The following is a 25,653-nucleotide window of genomic DNA, read 5'->3' on the forward strand; positions in this document are numbered from 1 at the left end:
TTAAATACAGAAAAGGCAGCCCATGTTTCGGTGTTGTCATCATCATATATACATATATATATAAGAAACATCAAATAAGAAATAAGAAATTGAATTTTTTTTTTGTTCTCAGAAAATGCCTAGAGCAGGGGTGCTCAAGTCCAGTCCTCAAGAGCTACTATCCTGCAACATTTTGTTGCACCCCATTTTTAACACACCTAAATCAAATGAGTGGCTCGTTATCATGCCTCTATTTGGCTCAATGAGGGGATTGAGCCTTTCAAGGTGTGTTAGAGAAGAGATTCATCTAAAAGTTACAGGATGGTAGCTCTTGAGGACTGGACTTGAGCACCCCTGGCCTAGAGTATGTAGAAGGGATGTCTGTCTTCTAGTTGGTAACACAGAAAGCAAAAAGGGAGCACTTTTTTTTCTATTTATTAAGCTCCTAATTAATGCTTCTTTATCAAAGCATATATTGTATGATATTGTTCCAGCTGTTTTGTTTCCAACATTATCTTTTCTGAACCACAAGTCTGCCTCAGCAGAAGGTCACTCTCACTAAGCCTGGCTCTGCTGGACATATTTTTTTCTCTCTACTTTCCCTGCATACATGCAGGGTCCAAGGTCAGTGAAACAATGCAAGCAACTGCCTACTGTCACTATATGGTCATCCAGGAGATGCAATCAGATAGATTTACTTACTTACAGTAAAAAAAAATTTTTTTAACCAATATGTCATTATGATTTGACTGAATTGTTTCGAAACTGTCAGGAGATGATATGTTAAGATTTGGTCAATCGATGCCATTGAAATAAACTTCATAAAATAACAAAAAAAAAACGGATATAAATTTACCAAAGGTAGCCCTAACTCTGCTAAAAAAAAACTTTACAATTCATTACACAGAACCTCACTGAATTTGATAACAAGGAAATCACACCTATATACTGAGAATATATCAACCCCCAACACCCCCCATATCTGAAGTCCATACCTCTGCAGACTCCCAACCAACAAAGCTTCGAGGGGCATTTTTCTGAGCTTCAGTCTTATTTGAAGGGGATGCTGGATGCACATCTTTGGAGATAGGAAACAAGGTTTCATGCTGTCTAATCATCACAGTCATCATCTTTTGGATCTGAGGAGTCGCTGTGAAGAGAAAAAAAATGCAAAAGATTATCTTCTAAATTAAAGGTTCTAAGTCCTGGTCTTCAGGTCCCCCTGCCCTTCATGGTTTAGGCTCCTTTCTGCCACAAACATGACTCATACAGAACAGCCCTCTGCTGGACTCAATGGCTCCTGGGGAGGTCATGCAATCATAGAGAGGCATCTGAAACATGTAGGGCAGTGGTCCCTGAAGACCAGGATAAAAAGTCACCGTTCAAAATACTGTTTTCTTTGACCCTTAAAGAACATTGTTTTTCCCCCCATTTTCCCCACCACAGAAGGTCCTTCCTTCCACCAGCTGCTATAAAAACTGGTAAAAAAAAAAAAAAACAGCTTTTGAATTATTGCAATATTTAAGTTCCTTTTGGTATTAATACATTTTTTTAGAGATTACACTTTACAATAATTATCATTTATAAATGGTATAGAGACCATTAATTATTGATTAACAGATAGATATTTTATTAATGTTTGATAATCCTTTATAAACTGCATCTAAACCATTTATAAATGGGTCTTTACAGTTTATAAATGATGGTTATGGTGTTTTTTTTTATAAAGGGTAACCTAACCTAACCTAACCTGAATTGAATTTTCAACCTTTAACCAAATCATTATACTAGTCCACTGGTAATCTAACTTTTAGTTTGTCTATTTTAACAGTACATATACATAGAAAGACACCATGTTAAAAAGTAATTTCTAAATTCTAATAAACTTATTATTCAAAAGGACCAGATTTATTTGAACCAGTCATTGCAGCAGCTTAAACCAAAGCAATAAAAATTCACTGAAATACAGAACCACAATTAGTCAGTTATTTTCAAAACTATGTCAATTGAAATTATTCGATCTGAGATGTGTATGTGCAAGTACACGACTATTTATATATGTATATGCATATTAATTTTTTATTTTAATTTGCTGCAGTACTTTTGTTTATAGACAATTTCTTTGCTTTTTTATATGTAGCAATGATATACAGCAATTATTGCCCTGATTAGCTTATTTATCATGTTGTAGCACTTAGAAGTATTTATGAGGAAGCAAATTATCATGTAATGTTTCAACATCTCATCTTTTGTTATTGAAATGTTATTGAAACCAACTAATTGGATTTTTTATTTATTTCATTGTATTCTTGGAGTTTGCAAATCCTGTATTATTAATAGCAGCTAATAACAATCTCTATTCCAAAACTAAACTAAACTAAAATTATGTAAACTAAACTAAACTAAACTAAACTAAACTAAAATTATGTAAACTAAACTAAACTACTCCTAAACTACTACTGTTTAGGAGTACATAACAAAGACCAATGAGTTCTAGGATGGTCTCACCCTTCATAACAGTGGCCGGATCTTCTATCTGAGGTTTCAGCAGGTTGATTCCCATCACAGTAGCCAGGTTTTCCACATTCATCTTATTCACATTGGAATGTCGCTGCACCTCAAATAAAAACCTGAAAACAAAGAGACAGCAGCAAACATCAGAGCAGGAATATCTTGATCGTACAATGCCTTGTTGAACTCCTTATATACACAGAACCTTTTCATTTTACAGCCAGAAACTATAATATACACTATTTTGAAATCCAGAGTTCCAATCACTTCCATGGCCACAGATGTATGCATCAAATATAACAGATTCAGGGCTCACAGTGTTCATACTGAAATACTATGAACCGGACGGTATGGCATTTTATTGCAGTCCGTCTCCTGGCATCCAAAGCTAAAGAATCAGAGGCTGATTTTAAAGTGTTCAATAACGAATATACATATTTGTCTGAAGGGAGCATCTGCCCTAGGGTGCTAAATACGAAATAGGTGTGACTTTCAGCACCTTCTAGAAGGGGATAAAGAAGGTGAAACATCCCTCCATCTTCTCTTTAAAATTTGAATAGAGAACAATCTGACTGTGCTATTTTTTTTTTTTTTTTGCAAATTATATTTCAATGTTAAGTATTGTGTATCAAACAAAGCAAGGTTTGCATTAGTTTACATCACATATTTGTTTTTTTCCCTCTGTAATTAAAGACTGAGGAAACACAGAGTTTACGATTGATAAAAAAAAATTTTGTTTTTACTGAGGGAGACAATGAAGCTTTGGGAATATAAAGAACAACGTCTATCTAATTTTTTGCTGATTCTTACAAACAAAACACAGACAGAAACTGTGATAACTTCAACTTTCTATAATCTTAGTCAAACATTTATTTATTTATTATGAGTTAAATGATTAACGTTGAGTATTTGAATATGTTCCTTCTTTTTTAAACCTGTTCTGTTTTATAGCCATCCCTACAGCTCTTCATTCCACTAATGAATAAAGAAGCAATGGCTAGAGAAAGTCGTTTATTTGTGGCATTCAGAATATAATGTTGAGCCTCATCCTTTACATTTCTTTTTATTATAGTTTTTTCTCTTTTAAACTTTACCTTTTCCAGGCCATTAAGCAACACTTCTTTCCATCTAAATGTATAACTGAACTGACTGCAGCAATGTAATGATCTGAGGTCCTTTTAATGTGTTTTGCTCATGAGGGAATAAATGATTTGATTTTCACTCAACTAAGGCAGAAGGGTGTTGTTTTTAAAACTTGTGTACACACAAAATGAGGCCTGAAACCTGCATATGCCGAAGTCCAGGCAAACGTCGTGATCTATAAAAACTAAATTGTCGTGAAAATGGTTTCCCTTCTCTATCTTTACAGCATACAAATATTTTGTAGAGAGGGGAAATGGACGACAGAGATGACGACTGTGTGTGTATGGAAGTGAATATATCATATAATTTAATTACATTATATAATATATAATGTAATTACCATATGTCATATCATACAATATAAATATATCATAATTCCTCTCAGACATTTAATTTCACTTCCTTTGAAACTGTTATCGTAGATCAACTTCATTGGATCATAAGCTGCATGTAAAATGTTTGATAAATGCTAGCTGTGCTAAGATAACCTGTCACACAAATAAGATATATAAGCAGCTTATATCAAAGTCAAAGTGCCTCATTCCTCTCCCTGATAACCAATGGGATGAGTAAAGCCACATATCAATGTTTAAATTTAACTTGGTGTAAGAAATTCACACTGTTTGCTCTAAATATTCAGATACCTTTAAAACACCAGTCTGAAATGTTGCACAATGGATGATTTTCCTATACTGGACACTTTGTAAATGGTCAAATTTCCTGATTCAATATGAAAAGTGGTTTGTGAGCTAATTGATCTTTCTAGGTAAACGGGGTCCAGTACTGGAAAAATTGATCCAATTACCCATCCATGCAAAAAGTCATGCTCCAGTCTGTTTTTTAAATATTCAAAATAATCCATGTTAATGGGGAAACATCTATATATAAGATGATGCAGCATAAACAAGACCATTTAGCCCATATAAAATCTTATATAAAGCTGTGCTGTTTTCCCATTTTTCCAGCTTTTTAAAAATTAATTACAGGTGTTCATCACTCTGGGGGTCTTGAGAGACAGCTCATACCAGCATCAAATTGCTCACAAATGTTAAACATAGTCAAGTATTGACTAACTCTCTGCCTCAATCCACTTTAATTAAATTCAATTCAATTTATAGATGTATAGTGCAAATATACATATATAATCTAAAGGCATTTTACTGAGATAATTTAACCAGATCATCCACTCAGATTTGTTCTAAGTTTTCTATCCAAGGAAAATCCAGCTGATTGCAATAAGTCATTCAGGCAACACAGAGGCAGGAAAACGAGCTACCAGCCAGCTCCCATGTCAAAGGATGAAAGAGAGCACATACAGTTAGTCACTGTAAGAAAAACAGGACTACACTGAAAAACAAGCCAAGCTCCAACATCTGTAAACATAGATGTTGATGGCAGCAGCACAGCTGATATTTCGATCCAGGAAAAAAAGGAAAATCGAGACAAAGCTACTATGATGAGGAACAGCAGAGAGGGCATAAAGTTACAGATTGAACCAGCAAATAAAAAGGAGAATAGAGATAGAATGAAGCAGAATGATGAAAACTATGTCCTCCAGCAGTCTAAGCCAATAGCAGCATAACCATAGAGAAAGCCCAGAATAACCTGAACCACTCTAACTATAAGTTTTATAAAAAAGGAAAGTGTTAAGCATACCCTTAAAAGTAGATAGGATGTCTGCCTCATGGGCTAAAACTCGTATTTGGTTCCACAGAAGAGGAGCATGATAAGTAAAAGATCTGCCTATCATTCTACTTTTAGAAATTCTTTAGAAATGTAGGAACCACAAGTACACTGGAAAAAAGATCTAGAAATAAGTAAAAATGTCTTAAATTAAGTGTATTTACCCTTAATTTGAGTAAGTAAATGAGATAATTTGCCAATGGAATGAGTATTTTTAGTCTTAAAATAAGATGATTAGATAACAGGCACTTGAAATTAGACAATGCAATTGTGTTTTCTTATTTTAAGTGTAAATTGTCTCGTTCCATTGACAAAATGTCTCTTTTACCTCCTCAATTCAAGACAAAATGCACTTATTTCAAGAAAAAATTGCTTATTTAAATGTTGATTTTTTTCAGTGTAAACCTGCAGATTTAAAAGTGAAGTTAGGAACATGGGGTACAATCAGTTCACTGATATAAGACAGAGCTTGTCCATTTAAGGCTTTGTATGTGAGAAACAGGATTTCAAATGTTATTCTGGACTTCACAGGAAGCCAACGAACAGAAGCTAGGATAGCTTCTCTTCATGGAATAGCTTCTCTTCAAATATAATCTATTTAATTTTAATCGGAACTCTGGCTGCAGTGAATTACAATAGGGGGTAACGAATTGCCATGCACTTGTTTCTCAGCATCACCCCTGAACAGGATATTTCTAATTCTTGCAATATTCCAGAGATGACAGAAGGGAATTCTATTAATGTATTTGTATTTGAACGACAGTTCCTGATCAAAAATGATACCAAGATATTACTATATTAAGTGAGATCCAGAAGGCTAATCATATATAATTGAATAACAGATTTGGCCTTAGTACTGAACCCTGTGGTACTCCACAGGTAACCCTTGAGCTTGAGGAGGATTTATCATTAACGTAAACAAACTGAAATTGGTCAGACAGGTACAATTGAAATCAGTCTAATGCTGTTCCTTTAATTCTTATAAAATATTTAAGTCTTTCTAAAAGAATATTATGATCAACTGTGTCAAATGCAGCAACGAGATCTAACAGGACAAGTAAAAATAAAAGTTCATTATCTGAGGCCATTGTTAGTGACTTTTACTAGAGCTGTTTCAGTGCTATGATGAGCTCTAAAACCAGATTGAAACTTGTTAAAACGTTCATTATGGTAAGTGCTCACACATTTGATTGAAATATCATCTATTTTCACAAGAATTTTCGAAAAGAAAGGAAGATCGGATATAGCTTTATAATTGACCAGGTCATCTGGGTCAAGAGACTTTCTTAAGATTTCTTAAGAAAAGATTTAATTATAGCTACATTAAAAGCCAGAGATATATATCCCTGTAACAGGGATAGGTTAATCACATCTAAAATGGAGGAGGAAATCAGATGGAAAACTTTCTGAAATAACATTTCTAGAACTGGATCTAACATACAAGTTGACGTTTTAGAGGGATGCCAATGACCTTTTTTTTTTTTTTTTTTATATAGAATCTATCTTATTTACAAAGAATCCCATAAAAAACATTACTGCTAAGAGTAGTGGGAATGGATGGTTCAATTTTATACAGCTGTTAAGGGTTTTTCCAGACTGGTTAGGATTCCCATAGGTAAGTAGAGCACCATTTTCTCTCCAGTTTCCTAGCATTTTTCTTTCAAGCGTCCAGCTCTGCATTAAAGCCAGGTTTCTATTTTTAAAGTATTTCTATTTTTAAAGGGGCTACATTGTCCAGTAAGCAGGAAACTAGTAACCACATCTACAAAATAATCGATTTGTGAGGGGGAATAATTTAAATGTTTCCCCTCTGTTGGGCCCATCAATTATACAGATGAAATAAAAAGTAGAACAGATTCTTTAAAATTTATAACTGCATCATATGATATTGATCTGCTAAAGTTAAACCTTCTTTTTTTGGGGGAGAAGGCTGTTAATGTAACTTTACGGTTACAAAAAATTGTGATCAAAAGGGACAGGGGTTTGAGGAAATACTGTTATTCCTTCAAATTCAATGCCCTATGTCAGCACAAGGTCCAAAGTATGAAGATGAGAAGGTGTGAGACTACTCACATTTTAAACAAAGCCAATTGTGTCTAAGATAGCATTTAAGGACAAAATAATTGTCTAGAATTATCCATAAATCTGAGATGTCACCGCCAGTGATAAGTGCATTGCTGCCTTGGTCTCTTTGTTAATATGATCAGTCCGCATCAGACTTGGACATCCTCATTAATAAGTCTTCCATTAATCTACTCCAGCTATCAAACATATTTGTCTGGCTACACATGACTCACTAACATATCTATTTCGGCTTCTGTTAAACTGCATTTATTTTGCTCTTTTGGCTGTGGTAACCATGAAAGGCAATCATCAGCTGGCTCTTTTCAAAATACATTGACATTTATACAGTGCTTGCATGGACCAATTATGGTTGAATGTGAAGAGGGACGAACAGATGGTGGAGCCTCGGATACACACTTTGAGGTAGAGCTGTGATCAACAAAGGAAAATTGCTTGGTTTTGTGCTTGAGCATGATTTTATGAATCTGAATTTTTGAGGGGCCATAATCTATCTTCACATCTGGTGTATGTACAATTTTAAGTGTAGATTTTATGCAATTATTTAAAAATGAAACCCCAGATTTTTATTTCTCATCTTAACATAACCACAGGTGTCAAAGTCCAGTCTTGAAGGGTGGTGTCCTACAAGTTTTAAATGAGTTGATACTTTAACCCACACGTTAGTCAATTAATTAGGACATTAGCAGAACTCTGGAGAACTTGGCTGTTACTAAGGATGTAAATAAGCCAATTAATTAAGGTACAGTATATTGGACCAGGGAAATATCTAAAGGTTGCAGGATATCGGTTTGACACCCATTGTAAATCCAGCTGGAATTCCACACAGACTATTGTTTTCTATCATAAACAGAGATTTTAAGTATAACTGTAGCTTAGATGAAAGTCCCCCTGCTCTCTGTTCCTCACAGTAATTACAGTGATGCTTTTTACTACAGTATAAACTTACCCCTCCAGCCATGCTTGATTAATAGGTAATTAGTCATGACTTACATTTATCCCATTCTGAGTCAGTATTCAGGTTTTATAACTGATTTCAACCTGGATTAATCCTTTTTGTTCCTGTTCTTGTGAGCAAAGACTCTTAAAGGGTGCTTAAAAAAGAGACATGCCCCTCTGTTGGAGCCTTATGGAGGTACTCAGTGTAATGAGCGAGACATACCAATGGCCTGGACTTTCATGATTTTGGTGCTGATGGCTGGCTTGATCATTTTAATCACCTGTCTAGTTCTGCCCTACTTCTCATCACTGCTCACCTGATCCACCTACACCTGCTTCTATTTAAACTCCTTGGTCCCAGCCACCAGTGCTAGATTATTCTTGAGCCTTTGCTGTAGAGAGTTTCTTATGTTTGTCTGATCCTGACCTGTTTTGTATTCGGACCTTTGAGCCTGTCTGCCCTGTCCGTTTGCCTGACCTTTCTTCGGACATCTGCAGGATTCTTCCTATGGACTGATCCTGGATCTGCCTTCTAACCTCGACCTGGATTTTTCTGCCTTCCTTCGTCTGCTTGGGTCTGACCTCCTGCCAGTTCTGCAGCCTTCTAGGCTTCAGTGCCTGGAAGCAGCGTCCTCTGCATCTTGTCTGCCATGTTCACTGTGCATGGACTGAAATGTCAAACCAGGTTAGTGACTCTCAATCATCCTCCATCAGATTATCATGGTCACTAACCTGTGTTTCTCCCCAGTAGACATTACAGCCCTAGAAGCCCTAAACACTGCTACTGCAGATCTGCAGCAAATAGTTTAAATTGACGCTTTTTAAGTTATTCCACTGTCTATCTTGCCTGAATTCTTTGTCCTATACTTTCTGAGCCTTTACATGGAATAAATCCGCCTTTTAGGGGTGCTCAAACTGGCAGCCCGTCCCTGTGTGCTCATGAAGTTGCGCAGTGATGGTGCTGCATTTGAGCAAACACCATTTTTCTGTCTTCCTTTTATTCTCATTCATGACCAGGAAATATTTGAGTCGGTAGTGACTGAAATACAATAAAAATGTATCTGTTCAACAGTTCAAATAAAAATTATTACATCTAATAGACATTTTGGACTTTTTGGATCTTTTTAACAGACATTTATATATCTTTTTCGTGAGAGCTGGAACAATACATTTTGGCCAGTCCTCACAAGCTAGGTTTAGGCTGGAGAATTGGGCTTCCTTTAGGGTTAGGGCGGTAATTGTTAGAAACAATGGAGATCAATGGGAGTCAGTATTAGAGAGATCAACATACCAGTAGTCAGACTGCATATGTTTTTGCAACTATACATAAATGATTAAAAGCCTGTTCATACAGCTTTTTCAAGTCAGGAGAATTGACCAAAGTGCTTAACACTACATTCATTCCTTCACCCATTCAATGCCCCGGGGCTCATTGACAGACGCCATACACAGAGCCCTCTAATCACCATCAATAGGCAACGCAAGCAAAGTGTTATGCCCAGCAACACAACACCACTGAAATCTAGAGACAGAGTTGAACCAACAACCCTTCAGTTGCAGGGTGATGTCATTTGCAAGAAATATCAGGTAAGTGAAGACTATGGGAATATAGGATGCTCTTTTCCATTTGGTGTGTGCATCAATGTTTCACTCACCGACAGACATAACGGAGAATGTTGTAGTTGGCTCTGGGAAGAAGAGCTATTTGTTTTTCCAGTTTTTCCCAGCCCTGCAGGGACACATATCCAACAGATTCAAAGCCTGTTAAAAATAAAGTGTGCTCAGATATATTGCTAAATTCCTTGGTAATACTGCATACCTCTCTGCCGCTGGGGTCTAACAGGTTAGTGCAGTCCAAGAAGTCTTGATACTGAGACCATGGTACCACAGGTTCAGGAAGCTCCCTCAGGTACAGTTTGAGCAGCGACGCCACCGTGTGGACATCTGTGTCACTGTGGAAACATTATACAGTTAACATCTTCTAAAAGCATTATGGTTAATATAAAACCTGGATCAAAAGCATAAAATAATTTTTTTTTTTTCTTCAGTGTTATAGGGATTGTTCCATGCTTTTAGGTGTAAATAAACATATTTTCCCCTCTGCATTAAAAAAGGGTTTTAGTCATGTCAAAGTGAAAAGGCTGTATGTGTTTTTATTTTTTACCAAGCAAAGGAAATCTTTTTGAAATGTGGACAAAAATACATTTGCATCAGCCCTTTAAAAATGCTCTGGTACAACTTATCAACAAGAGATTATATGGCAGTGATACGACCCAAAACCCATCGTTCCACAGTGTAAAGGCTTCTTAACAAATCAGACTCATATCAGGCATTAAAACTAATCTGATTGTATTTCAAAGCAAACTCAGCTCAATGCTAGACAATAAAAAAAATAAAAGATAGCGAAATCCATCACAGACTTTAAAGGCCTTAGTAAAAGTTAAACCACAGACCACTTGGAGGATGGCCATTTGACATTTAAAACCAAAGTAGAGCACAGTTAGAAAAAAACAAAACCCAAATTATTGGCAAAAACATCTTACATGCAATGCCAAGTGGTGAGATGATCATGATAATGTTGAGGATGATGACGGTGATGATTTGGGCTTGTCTTGAAATAAGAGTCTCAAATCTAATGAGTTATGGGGCGTTTTTATGTACTTTTATTCACAGCGTCTCCATTTTGGCTTCTGCTTTGTTTTATAAACAGGGAAAATATGCAATATAATTATAAATCCTGGTAAAAAAAAAAAAACTAATACCTTTTACTTTACATTATTTATTGTTATACAAGTGCCAATCTTCATGATTATACATGTGTTTGATATTTTAAGCAGTATAATTTGGTTCATTGCTTAGCCTGGCCTCAGCTTTTAACCTGTCATACATAAGAATACAGGCAACAAGTTGGGGACAAAGGAACGTTCTAGTGTGCAGTGCCCTGTCAGAGGAGCTTGTGATGTTGAGTTTGTTAGAACAGGATGTGGTCTCGCCCTCAGCTCATTGAATGCTGAAATCTTTCAGTCTCACTCTACTTCTCTCTCTTTCCTCCTTTTTTTTTTGGTTTGTTTTTTGCTTTATGAAATGTCTCCTTTTATGGCAGTGGCTTTCTTTACTTGTAGATTTTCCACATAGGTCAGACCTTGACCTATTAAATGATTTTCCATTGCAGAATTTCTACAACTTAGATTTACTTTGCTTGGTGTATAATTAGCAAAACAGTGGAATTATTAAAAGCATGCAACCCATATTGTTTTTCATACTACTGTTGTCAGTACATTACCTTGGGAAGGACGGCCTTTCTCCTGCATCAAAAGCATCTCTGAACTGTTTGACTGCGTTGTCCTGACCAGGAAGGCGGAAGATTCCCTCCTCTTCCAGCCCATGCTCTGTGATGAACTCCACACACTTCTGCACCAGGATTGGTACTGTGTGAGGTCCAAAGCGCTGCTCATATGTTAATGTGTCTATGAGACTCTTTCCAAAAACTGTTGGAGAAGAAACACAGAAGATTTGATGATTCTTGACTCTTTAGAGCAGTATGTTAGTGTTGATCAAAACAGGATTTTGTTTTTATATTACAAAACCTCAGAAACGCAGACAGTTTGCTGCTATAATGTTATGACCTGCATTCAGTGGGCCACCGGAACTTTGTTACAGTCCTATGAAGTATATATATATATATAGTATACCGGTACATTTCCCCTTTGCATGCTTGTTAACTTTAGATTTTTAATCAGACATGTTAGTTCCTCTAACAATGTCAGACAAAATAATCTAAGAACAAAATGAGTGTAAATGTTTTTCAAACATGTACACTTCTTTTCAAAAGACTAGGAGAAAAAAGAAGTTTCAAAACTATGAAGAATCTATCGCCTGTCCTTTAAATCAAAAATGAACTGTGATTAACCACACACACTGTCTTCCTTTTCACTTACCACATCTGGTGAGGTCTGACAACCTAGAAGCCTGTAGAAGAATAGAATGACCAACGGAAAACCCAACTCATGAGGTAGAGGCCTGAAATATCTCGGCATTTCCATATTAGTCCCTGATCTTATGAGATTCAACAATGAATAAGAATGTAAGTCATTGATCTATCTCATACTGAGGAAACATTTATTTTTATTATTGCTATACAATCCATTTGTTTAAAAAAAAAATCTACATTTTTAGAGTTCCCACTGTGTTTAATGACTGGTGGCTGTGTGGGGGTTTCCATAGTAAGCCAAAATTGTACATTTTTTATTTTTTTCTGAGAGCAACATCTCCTAGACAGTGTCGTTGCCTGTTTTAAGGCTTGAAGTAAACCTAAAATAGGACTTTGTTTGGGTTTCTACTTGCTGCACTTCCTTACAGACCAAAGTGTTGAAGTTACAGTTACTGTGAAGACTTGGCTGCCTGTCTGTTTTTGGTCTTCATGATCCTGTTTTTTGCTCATGTTTTTTAACTAAATCCTAAACCACCAACAGACTTTAGACAATTAAACATTCAGTCAATAGATTTCAGCCTGTGTGTGATTTCAACACAACATGGATCCAGCTGTACTCTTAATGTAACACTAAGAAGAACAGAAAAGAGAACAAAGAGAACTAACCTCTAAATAGCATTAATGTGACAAGCTTACACCACAAACACAGCTGCTTTTATTGTGACAATATGTGTTTGTATTTATGAGTCTTTATTCACCCCAGGGCGGTGTCAATAACTTTACATTAGATGGCTTTTGGCATTTTTATTTGGCTTTCTCACCACTGAGGCTTTCAGAATTGATTGTCACTATAAGATTTGTACACGGAAAATTATTGTTCACAAGCTGTCTGCATTTCAAACTCATACAGACAAGACAGTTTGCAGATTTGGACTGAACGAGGTAATTATCTGCACCTGCTTTAGGCATCCAGTTTATAAAAGTAAGTTTGTAGAAGAAAGGAGAAATTACAATCATAAAGTATTTACTCATACTGGTGTAAGCTGGTGCTTCAATTACAAAAAAAAAATAAATATTATTTTCGTTTAGTACCTATTTTGACCAAAACATCTTTCCTAATGATATAGTGTGTGAAGCAGCTGCTGGATGAGTCCAGTCTAGATAAAGGGTGTCTACACTGGATCCCATCTATAAGTAGATGTCATGGGGGCACAGGGCAAGCAGGCACAGGAGAAATTACAATTTCATGTACTTCCTGCAAAGGATGAGGAGAGCCCACCTGCCCCCACCCATCCTCACCAGCTTCTACATAAGCACCATAGGGAGCGTGACATCATCAGCGACCCCTCACACCCCCACTATGGACTGTTCTCCCTGCTGCCCTCTGGGAAGAGGCTTCGCAGCAATGGATGCAGGTCCAGCAGATTCTGCAACAACTTTTTCTGATTGTCTGCCATCAGATTTTGAACTGTTTAACTCTAAACTGGAATCTGCACCTCATTATTATGCATTACCAATGTTGCTGTACTTTTATCATCCTTTTAAATAGAAGACAACTCAATGTTATACTGCATTTTGCACCATACCTATTTTTCACTGCACTGAACTTTTTCATCTCAATGCCTTTTTGCACCATTATTTAAACTGGATTGTTTTTCTCCTACATTGTTATATTCTAATCACTGCTGCACTTTACCAAAATGTAATGTTTATCTACTCCAAAATGCAATATCATTACAATACTGTTGTGATATTGCAGTGTTGTATCATTACACTGTTGCAAGCTGTATGCAACAAGCATTTTTGTCACGTTAAAATGACAAAGTTTGTGTAAGTCTAAGTCTGAATCATCACGCCAAAGAAACTGAAACAGTTTGAAAATCCTGCACCTGCTGTTGTTTTATTAAGCAGTGTTTTAGGTATAAACTGTTGGTAAAGCCAACTAGTTTAGTTTACATGTCTGCAGTTTTTGCTGTTGAAATGTTAACTGGAAAAGTAGTGTCACATTCAGTTCATACAGCTGTGGCAAAAGAGCTACACTAGTGAATAAGTCTTCACGGAGGGAAAGAAAAACACTTGGGTCGACTATGGCTCAGTCATCCCAAGAGTTGTGGGTTAAATTCCAGCTTCATTATGTTAAACTGAAATTAACATTCACAAATTCATCCACCAGGCTCGGACTGGGAATGATTTTCAGCCTTGGCATTTTTCCATCTATGCCGGCCCACATATGGAACCCCCCAATAGAAGCACAGTAAAACGCCTGCGTCTTAAATGTGAAACACAATGCGAAAACACATTGTGGATTAACCGATCAATCTATCTTCTAGCATCACACGACAAACATTATCAAGACTTCTATGATGCAGTTTTACTGGCTTTGGTTAGTAAAACGGACGCAACAGTGACTGCTGCAGCATAACATCCAAATTCACCACATCAGCAGGGTTGTTTTCCAGCCCAAAAAGTGTTCATAAAACGCCGGGATATACGAAATCTTGCCCATTTTGAACCAAAGTCTAATGATCTCTTAGGCCATAAATCTAAAGAAAAATTTTTTTTACCCATCCTAGACTGCCAGATTGGGACACATCCCAACCTGGCAACAATGCACGTAAGACTGGAAGCGTTAGCCTTTAGATGCAAACCCCATCATGCACCGAAACATATTTTTGCAAAATATTCAAACACAAATTCACCAAATATAAGATGATTATCGTAGTTTGGTTTAAAGAAAGCATTTTAGTTTTATCATAATTAAGTAACAAGGATGTGCATGACAAGGAAGGGCTATATATACTGCATGCATCATTTAGGTACTTTCTTCTTAATGTCCTTGAGTTATTTAGCAAGTCTTGTAACCGGAATGATAAAAGGAGGGCCAGCCCTCGCACGCTGAAATTAGCACCGGCCCACTGGTATCACAGATTTCCAGTCTTAGCCTGTCATCAACCTACCTCTGTAAATAGGTGAATGAATGTGTTTGTGAGTGAGATTGGGTGAATGTGGTAAAGTGCTTTAGTGGTCTTTATAAATAGAAAAGCATTGTGAAGGTATAGTCCATTTACACTTTAAGGGAAACTCTAAAGAGGAGAGAGATGCTTTTCCACTGGAACAGAAAACCAACTGGAAAAAATTATAAATTGATTTAAATCAAATTGAGTTTACTCAGTGGTAAATAAATGTTTTACTGTTACCTCTTCCAGAGACATCCAGTGGGAGTGGCGGCTTAGTGGGCATTGCGCTTGAACCCAGAGGTTCTGAGTTCAAACCCCACTCCCACGGACTGCCACTATGGGCCCCTAAGCAAAGACCCTTAACCCCACACTGCTCCCTGGGCACCGCACAATGGCAGCCCACTGCACCCCAAGGGTTAAATGCAGAGAGTGCATTTCGTTGCTCTGTACTTGTGACAGTGTGATGACAATAAAAGCAGGAAAAACAAATCTGAAGCTTTGAGGTTTGCTGTTGACATTGTCCACGTGACCCACATGGATAGATTTCATTAAAAAAAAAAAAGACCTTGCTAGATCTCTGGCAGTTTAATAGATTTTTTTAGAGAATGCAGTATTGAAGTAAATGAAATGCTAAGCAGTTAGAATAATCAAAAATATCTCCCAGATAATTTCTGAGATAATTCAAGAAATACTGAAAAAGCTATAAATGATCAAGGGATTCCAAGCTTTAGCAGCTTTGTGCTTAAGCTGGCTCTGAATAAGTGACTCAAACATATCACACTTCTGTACAGCTACTGAAGTCTCACTTACCGTAAGCCGGGCATACACTCTACGAATTTTTCAGTCGTTGCACGGAGCTACAGCTGCAGTGTTTGCCATAGAAACATGCCTGATGTTTAGCTCAAGACCACAGACCTTCTAAAATTGGGTTTCTTAACCCCCTGGTTTTCAGGGCCCACTACTAAAACACACATAATTCAAATGATTGCATTATCTCATTGGCAGACATAAAATGTTGCAAAAGCCTGTTGATCACCTTTTCATTCCGATCAGGTGTTTGGACGGAGGGAAACACCTAAAATATGTAGGACAGTGGGCCCTGAGGACAAGGGTTAAAAAACCCTGTTCTAAACTACAATTAAAACGTAGATTACCATCCCTCCACCAAATGAATGGGTTTGATTGTTGCAATCACTTCCATGGCTGAAGGTGTTTAAAACAGGGGATATTCAGGGGTCAGTTCCCTGCATGTTTTAGGATGACTCCCCACACACCTGTCTCTAACAGACCTCTGCTTTTATCAGCAGGAGTGAATGCAATTATTTAAATCAGGTGTGCTGGAGTGGAGATAAAAAAAACTATAACTGTACCAGCTGAGCTCATTTACTAAAATAAAAGTAAAAAAAAATCAGGCTGTACTTTGTACTTACACTTAGTACAGAAATAAAATAAACCTTTTGCCTTTAATGTTAAAACAAAATGTTTAAAACCCTCATTCCTTAAAAACATGTTTTTCATCTTCTGCTCACTGTTCTGGTAGAGAAAACATAAATTATACTGAGCTGGTCTAGTTGTTTTCTAAGGGAAACTTTTTGCCAGGAGGATATAGACTGAATTAAATTGAAGTCCCACATGAGCAGTTATACTTTTAGAGCTCTGGTATTCACAGCATCAACAAACTGGGCTCCAACTGGACTAATTCTCATGAAGCTCTGAATTCTCCCTCAGTTTTTGAGCAGCTGTTACATCATGTTATTATCAATATGTAGACAATATTTATATAGTTAGAAACACATTAAAGTACAGAATTGTATTGTTTATTTTTTAACTCTTCACTATTATGTTATTCTTATGCCTTCTTAAAGGTCCACATTTGAGTCACCATATTTTCTATTATCTTTTTGCAGCTGTAAACACCAGAATTTCCCCATTATGGGACAATAAAGGGATTTTCTATTCTATTCTATTCTATTCTATTCTATTCTATTCTATTCTATTCTATTCTATTCTATTCTATTCTATTCTATTTTATTCTATTCTATTCTAAGGAAGTAAGGAGTAGAAAGTACAGATATTTTTGTTCAGATTTTATTTTAGGAAATAAAAGTAGAAATTCCTCAGAAAATAAACACCCAAGTAAAGTACAGATATAATAAAAGTTACTTAAGTAAATTTACTATTTAAAAAGTTACTAAAATTAGATAGATAAACACTTAAGACCATATGAAGTTTATATCTGAGTCGACCATGAATAAAATGAGGGGTTAGATTTGCTTAACCCTTTATAGGGCACTTAGTGAATTACTTTGAAAATCCAAATTTCAAGCCAATAGTGTTATTGGAAATCAGGGCAAGACCTTATTAGCTTTGTAACATTCAAAAAATATATTCAGAATATTTTGATGGCAAAAATAATATCATTTTATAACAAGAAATGCCAACTTGCCCGAATATATTAAGAAATAAATAAGAAATTCATGAAACACTGAGTGAAAGAAACACATTTTTTTGCTAAAACATAACCTTAGAGGCATTAATGCTGATTCTGGCACTTACATCTTTTTTTATAAACCTAAATATAATTTTTACCTTATTAACTTTTTACTTTACTTTTTAACTTTTCAATTAGATTTTAACCATTATTTCTTGACTTGTTCACTTTTGTTTTCCAACTTAATTTACATTAAGTAATATATCATTCAAGGGCTCATCTAATTGGTTAAATGCCAAAATAAGATGTACAGCCATGTCGCAGTATCTTTGCCAAATGGCTGGATATAGATCTTGTGCTTCTAGACCTCACTGAGGGACGAGGGGACTCCATTTGTAAAAAGTATGCAAGTGATCAAAAACAGTATCTATAAAGGGTTAATGTTCTTGAAATCCCTATTTTAGTCCAGCTAGAAATGAGCTTTACTCTAGCTTGAGAGAAGTTCTCACATTTATAAGTAAAGTACTGAGAACAGATTAAGATTTCTAGAAAATAAATTTAAAACATTCCAGGGAGTTATGTTCTACAGGAAAAATCACCATTTTGTTTGCAGTCTTAAAATACAAAATACAGCAATGCTGCCTGCCTCTGAGGTAATGAGAAGATTTACTACAGTGCAGGCAGTGAAAAAGCCTGTAAAACCTCTGCATAGAACGTCTGTTACACCACCTGACTGGTGGCTGGATACTTCAGCAGATAGCCGAATTATTAATCCGATGATATCCTGTTTTTATACTTCGGTTAGAATCTTAGAAACCATGCGTAAGCATACTAGGTCCTTATTCTATAATTTTATCATCAAGTCTATTCAAGAAAAATAAAACAAAAATAAATGTTATAGACTATATAATGATCAAATTTGATTACACCTTTCGGTAAAAAACTATTTTGTGCCTAATCACAGAGATGCAGTAAACAACAAACAATCAACACGTGTTTAGCTATCACACTGTCAGGCCATTTCCACCCTGGGGTTTATATTTGCCTGGCAGATAAACCAAATAATCTGATGTCCTCATCGTCAGAGGCTTTGGTTACTGCCTGAAAACACTATCTCTAAGCCAGGATGTTACCTGTGATAAATGTGTCAGCTCTGTCCAATCACACTCATCTAAATACCAATCACGCTATGTCTCTCAGATGCTTAAGTTAATGACTGAGCGTTTAATCAGAAGGACTCGACTAACCTCCACTCGTTGGTACTCCAATGACTCTGCGTAATGCTCGGATCCAATCATCGAAATCACTTTGGGAGTTGGCCATGAGCACGTATGGACAGCGCTCTCGATCTCCAGTCGAACCTAAGAGAAGTCAGTCATTTTTTCCTCATACAAGTGCAATCAATGGCAACTAAATTTGTTATCATAAATACTTTTTTCTTAGTGTGGGACCAAAAACATGTCCTTAGGAGGTTTATTAATGCTTACGTGGTATAATCTCAAAGAGGTACTTTCCAGGGTCATCTGAACTTGGTGGGAGTTCATTGACTTTGCTGAATCGTAGCTGGATGACACCCTGTTGACCAAACAGAAAAAAAGCAAAGTTGGAATAGATGTGCTATTCAGAGCTCCTAGAACAACAAACCACTTCACCTTTTATCTGCATTACGTCTGAGAGATGTTTACAGTTTTTAACACTTTCTCTAGTTCCTAAATTTAAATATCTTCAATCAAATATGACTTAAGCAGCAGAGATTGGAAACACTGAAGACAGAACAAATTTAACAAAATATCATATATGGTGGGCAATTTATGTTTGTAGACATTATTTAAAGAGAGCAGCATGTCTGCGTGTTAATACCACTGAGCTTGTAGTTTTTAAAACTATTTCAATTGACTGTGGTTTCACACAAACCACCTTCAGTTCTTTCACAGTAAATAATGAGCTACTGGTGACATTTATTTGGCACAGCCAAGGTCCAAATAGGCTCACTGATTGTTTCTATTTATCTTTTCCGAATATTTAATAGTCAAACACAATGATGTCCTGGTTGCACGTTCGATAAATCGTGTCTGAAAGGCCTGAAGCAATTTGTGTGCAGGAAGTGAGTAAACTAAGGCACAGAGCTAAGTGTTTGTGGTGTTGATTAGAAGAGATAAAACAATGCAGTTCCTATAAATCTAAATAAATCAACACGTATGATTAAACTGACTTTACACTGACATATTCTATAACTGATTTTCCTTGAACATTGCACACTAAATAATGCATGACTAGTAGAGTCTTAAAATATCTTTAATTTACTCTCCTCTCCCCAGAAAGAAGTATGTTCTAATGATTTACTTTTGTAAAATGCTGAGAAGCGTCTGTGTCTCACCTGTACAGTGGTCTCCTTGTCATCTTTGTGGTAGGTCAGAGTGCTGCCTCTCAGGACGAAGTAGCGCTGCTGCCAGTTCTTCACCAAGGACCTCTGTTGCTTCTTCAGCCAGCCGGCCTTCAGGGGCCTCTCCATGGATCCGGGGGAGCGTGGTGAGCTCGATCCAGGGGCCCCCTCTCCAGGAATCACACTTTTGGATCGGGCTGTTGAAAACCACAAGACAGTAGCTGATAAAGGTATAATTAGCTACCCCCCTGTACCAGCCACTTCAGCTTGCTCTCTAACAGTGTGAGCAGTGAAATACTATCAAAACATCAGGGGCATTCAGCTGCTTCTCAGCACTTCCTCTTCCCTATATGAATATGCATCAGCGTATCAGCGCTGACTACAACCTATTTGTGTTCAGCTGAAGCTGAGAGGAAACTGCTGCTGTTAGCTGAGCCATTTCCTGTTGAAGCTGCAGGAACACAGCCTTGATTGCTCTATAGAAACGAGAGTGATCGAAAAAAAAGCCATGCGATAAGTGAGAGGTCAGATACTTGACTTTGCTTTAGTTGCACCAAAGTTGACATATTAGCTCTTTTCTCTGACTGACTTTGAGGAATTTCCCCATTTCTGATAGATTCCACCTAAAAGAAAAGACTATTTTGTGAAGGTTGACAGGAATGAATAAGAAGATGCTGTGCTGTACGTGCTAGAAGAAGACAGGATTGTTTGAAGACAGCCTGAATGACACCCTGGTTGGTGGGAGCACAGAGATAACTAGATTCAGACTGAGCCCCTTTGCCTCAGTTGTTCTCAAATCAACTGTGTCTTCCTAAGCAACATAACTAAGGAGAAGAGAAGAAGAAGGGCGGGTCAGGGGTAAACAGGAAGTAGTCACATCCAAGCCGGAGGCTTGCTAAACTTTGAAGATCTCAGCCTAAAAGCCAGAGAGTCCTTTGGTCTAACTTGAGCAGCACCACCCTCCCAGGATCAAACATCTGTTGAGGAACCATGACCCCACATGCAAGGTCTGGTATCAAACCCCACCCTGGCTTCTAACCGGGGCCAATGTGTGATTAATCATTCATGGTGGCAGATAGACCATCATTGCAGCATCCTCACTCCCTTACATCTCCTATTTAAACAAGTGATACTTTACAGAACTATGTAGACCATAAAGCAGCAGCCATACTCAGTCCACCTGAGGGGGTTTGTCCATCCGTCCGTCCGTCCATCCATCCATCCATCCATCCATCCATCCATCCATCCACCACTGAGATCAAGTCCCAGGATACCAAGTCTGAACTCACCTGTTGATTTGGGAGATCCACAGTAATATCTAAGCCAGGCAGAACAGTCCAGCTAATGTTTAAACGCGAGAGCGAGATGCTCAGTAAACCTCCAGAGATTTCCTGATGAGGTAACCTGTTTAAATCTGAACAGCCTTCAATGACTCCTTTTAGTGTGGCGTAGCAGAACCTAAGAAGTAAAGCTCATTTCACCTGCTTATGTAGGACAGAACAGAAGATGCTCCTTCAATTTTGCTGTTTTCACAGCATTTATGTGTGACATTTCCAGCCTGGCATTAATATTTGATTCATCTACAGTGAAGCCACCTATACAATCCTTTTGGGCAGTTTGCTGGTCTGCATTCAGGTGGACTGCAAATATATAAACATATAAGTGACAGTCTAATAAATAGGAATTCTGGATGCAATCTGCTGCCTTTCATTGGATAGAAAGACATTTTGACCAAATTCAATAATACAAATTTATTACCTAGTTTGATAACCAGTCTCTCTCAGTGTGACATGTCTGCAGTTTATTCAGAGTACATGCATATTTCAATTGACTTGACTTGCTTCAGTCTGAATGTGAACATCAAGAAAACACTTCAAAAGCAGCAGTTGATAGTACTTTTTGGAGTAAGAATAGAGAGATTGCTGTCTTGGGAAAAATTTCTATTTATCTAAATCTATACAATGTATGTAATAATGAACTGCCATAGGTATTATAGTACTTGATGAGTTTAATGTATTCATGTTGACTGAAATACACAGCTGTTTCAATAAGTCCATTTCTTTTCCAAACCTCTGGTAAATATTTTTACTCCAGCATCAGATGAAAGCCATATAACAGAAATGAAAACCTTTTTTCTAGGCTCACTGCATGCAATGAAGAACCTATTACCAAACATTTCCTTATAGAAAAGTTAATATAAGTCCAGAGATCCTTGGAAAAGAAGAACACAAAAAAATATTTGTTGAATTTCAGATGTGAAACTGGGGCAGATTTGATCAGATTGGTTCATATCTAACAGACACTGTACTGTTCTAACCTTATTAGAGAGCTGGCCGTGAAGATGTGTTTTCCAACCTTCATCTTTTTCAACATCTCAATTCAGAGGATTTTTTTGTGACAGATCAACGTACCTAGAGCATGTATGTGAAGTGGAAAAAAAAAACTTTTTTTAACAAAAAATTTCACATATTTGGCGTATGTTTATATTCAGCTCCTTAAATTGCATTTGCAATTCCAGTTGCAAGTCTTTTAAAATATGTTTCTAACAAATGCATTTTTCTGAAATAGTTCATGAGCTGTCAGATCAGATGGAGATCCTTTAAGAGCATGCATTTCTAAACTTTGTTGACAAATACATTTTATTTATATGTGTACTTTTGCAGATAGAAGTGCTTTCATCTAAGCAGCTGTGACTGTATGTGAGGATTATTGCCCTGCTGGAAGGTAAACCTTCACCTCAGACTTCTGCAGCCTCTAAAAGGTTTTCTTCTGGGGATACTGACCAATGAGCTGCATCTATATTCCTATCAATTCTGACCAGCATCTCTGTATCTGAACAAGACAGCCATCTCCACAGCATCATGCTACAACCAGCCTCTCTGGCAGAACTTCAGTGTTACTTTTTTCACCACAGAGTTTTGTATATAGGCCACAAAACATCGTCTGATTTTCTACATCCGTTTTAGGTCCCTTTGTATGGCTTCTAGCAACATAAGGCACAGGACCTCCAACTGCTTATTTTAACAGTGACTTGGTGCTCACCTAATCCTTGTCCTCGACAAATTCTTCAACCTGAGCTGTTTATTTCTGCAGCTCCCATAAAATTACTAGCTCCTTTTTCTGTTTAATGTATTTGTATGCATATTGTAAAATCTTAATTAAACAAATATTTGTAGAAGTAAATAATAATACGTAATAAAATATAAAAAGGTTTAATACTTTTGCAACATGCCATTACAAACATGAATATTTGATTGCATTTTACAAAATGTCAAAACATTTAATGAACATTGCACGCAGCACTAGAGGAAACCATCAGGAAATTCTGTCAGGTTGTTTCTTTCGTAACAATTATTCTCAAGGACTCAACTTGACCTCTCAGATCCTCATGAAGGGATATTTGACAGATGGATTGTGCAATAATACTCACACAAATGTTTACATTTCTATTTTCATAAGATTTATTTTAAATTTCTGTTAATTCATGGTACCTCATGCAAACCCTTATCTTAACATCACTGTAAAGAAAATGTTCAACTGTTTGATTACCCGGCTGGGCTTGATGAAAGCATCTATTGGCCTTGAGTAGAATAGCTATCATTTAAAGGTCCTAAAAAGGCAAGAAGAGTAAGTAAAAAGCACACTCATAAAAACAGGTGGGCAGAGCTCTGTGATGTTTGCAGAAACTCAGCTATTGCATCAGTTTCCTGCTGAGAGTCTGCATCAGTGAACTTCTAAGGAATCCTCAAGTCCCCCTTACCTCAAGCCGTGCTCGAGTAAGGAGGATTTGAGAAATTTATATCTCACAAAAGTAAAAGTATTTTGCTCCATGTAAGCATTTGTACTGGGAGTTACTTTAGAAACAAAAATAGCAAACACTCATGCAAGCAGCTACTTCCTTCCAGTGTGCTGAACATCCAGTTCGGCTGATTGTAAAACCTGATTACAGAGCAGCCAAAAAGACGTGCAGACTTGATAGCTTCAAGATCTCTGATGATGTGAATGTTGCAACAGTATGTCATGAGAGGAACTAACGCAGTCCACCCTGAACAAACAGCACAGCGTGGTAAAGTCTAGCCACCAGGTTCAGTAACGTTGAAATAAGTGATGCAAACACAAAGACATGTGAATTATGAACCAATGGCAAAGCCTCTAATGTGTTCTGTGTAAAAACGAACAAGATAAACTGCAAAACAGTGATTTGTGCTTTAGAAATATGTTCTAAGGGCAAATCTGGTTATCATCAGCGTATAACTTTTAACCACGGGGAAAGCCCACAATGAGAACCCCACACGCAGACTGGAGCAGTCAATTTTGTTCTATAATCAGACACTCACACACAGAGACACACACCAGTCATTACATTTACGTAACAAATCCCATAAATTTAAAGAGAACAAATTAGAGTTGTAAGAGGGAAGACATTTTTTTCAAATATCTAGATGACAGCATCAATTTAAACCACAAGGTCAGTATAAAAAGCAGAGAGGAAGCTCTACAGGCAGCGAAGCGAGCACCATACCACACCTTACCTATCCGAGCTGTCTCAGCTTTGAAGGTGCTGAAGTCCCAGTTGCGTAGTTTCAGAGACATTATCCAACAGCCCAGGTAGGTGCCTAGATTCCCACATGCACCTTACTGAAACACACACTCCCTGACACGAACACACCAAACACACACAAACTGTGATAATACAGATCACACTTCCTGTTTCCTGTGTGTTAATTGTTCTATTTTTTCTTATGGCAGCTGTCTGTAACGCATCCCTTCATGTCGCCGCTACTTCCATGTTCGTGCCCGTCCTAATAATGGTGAGGAGTCGCTGGAGGGTACACAGGCGTCACGCAGTGCAGTCTCCAAGTGACTAATGTTCACTGATGTCAAGAAAGAAAAAAAAGAAACCACCAGCGTCTTCTTAAAGGAAATGGTTATATGCCTCTAGTTTATGACTGGTTCAGTGATCATGTTGCCTCACGACTCATGCTGCGGTGGGACGAATCCATCCAGCTGCTGCACCAACACTCACTTCTCTAAAAGGTCAAGGTCTGAGTCCGCTGCTGACTGAAAGGTCTCCATCATCAAACGCTTTTTACAGGGACTGGTGCCAGGAAATAAATAGAATATGTTTCAAAATGGGGAAGGTGGTAAAATAGAGAAGGAAGCAAACAGCACGCCACATGATGTCTTTAAATACATTTATTTTTCTCTGAACATAGCCAAAACACATTTCAGCATTAAATACGGCTTTTTTTCTCTAGATATTGTACAATTTAACAAGCCATTGCACAGATAAAGAATATAGAGAAATTTTACAGATTTAAAAGATAATCTATGCGTATAATAGAGTTTAAAACCAAAAAAGTTCACATAGGAGAGCCTGCACAACACAAGGGACAGACATAACTCCCATACATTCTTCTGAGACGCTCTTGGCAAAAACACAGTGCACGACAGGTCAGTGGTGCCACAAGGAAGAACCGAAAAGACAGTTTCTCTGGTAAATCAGCTCTTTCATTGAGGGGATTGTTCTATGCAGAAGTAACAAAGGGCCAAATACCTCAGCTGAGGTGCAGTCTCAATGTCACAGTCAACAGGCTGAGCAAAGGAGCTCAGG

General features: G+C 37.2%; 1 protein-coding gene across 1 annotated transcript in view; it reads right to left on the reverse strand.

The window, feature by feature from the left end:
• The window catches only part of arhgap25 (Rho GTPase activating protein 25), a 27,240-nt gene extending 2,121 nt beyond the window's left edge, over positions 1 to 25,119 (reverse strand). Inside the window, exons 1-9 of the mRNA XM_015396295.1 lie at positions 24,572 to 25,119; positions 20,034 to 20,236; positions 19,144 to 19,231; positions 18,904 to 19,017; positions 11,621 to 11,825; positions 10,157 to 10,289; positions 9,993 to 10,066; positions 2,488 to 2,609; positions 975 to 1,129 (exon numbers count right to left, since the gene is read on the reverse strand). Coding sequence (XP_015251781.1) covers positions 975 to 1,129; positions 2,488 to 2,609; positions 9,993 to 10,066; positions 10,157 to 10,289; positions 11,621 to 11,825; positions 18,904 to 19,017; positions 19,144 to 19,231; positions 20,034 to 20,236; positions 24,572 to 24,632 — 1,155 coding nt within the window. The 5' untranslated portion in view covers positions 24,633 to 25,119. The remainder of the gene's footprint in view (positions 1 to 974; positions 1,130 to 2,487; positions 2,610 to 9,992; positions 10,067 to 10,156; positions 10,290 to 11,620; positions 11,826 to 18,903; positions 19,018 to 19,143; positions 19,232 to 20,033; positions 20,237 to 24,571) is intronic.
• Between the last annotated feature and the right edge of the window lie 534 nt (positions 25,120 to 25,653).

Source organism: Cyprinodon variegatus, unplaced genomic scaffold, assembly GCF_000732505.1.
Source record: "Cyprinodon variegatus isolate N-32 unplaced genomic scaffold, C_variegatus-1.0 Scaffold789, whole genome shotgun sequence".
In the NCBI taxonomy this organism is placed as follows: Eukaryota; Metazoa; Chordata; class Actinopteri; order Cyprinodontiformes; family Cyprinodontidae; genus Cyprinodon; species Cyprinodon variegatus.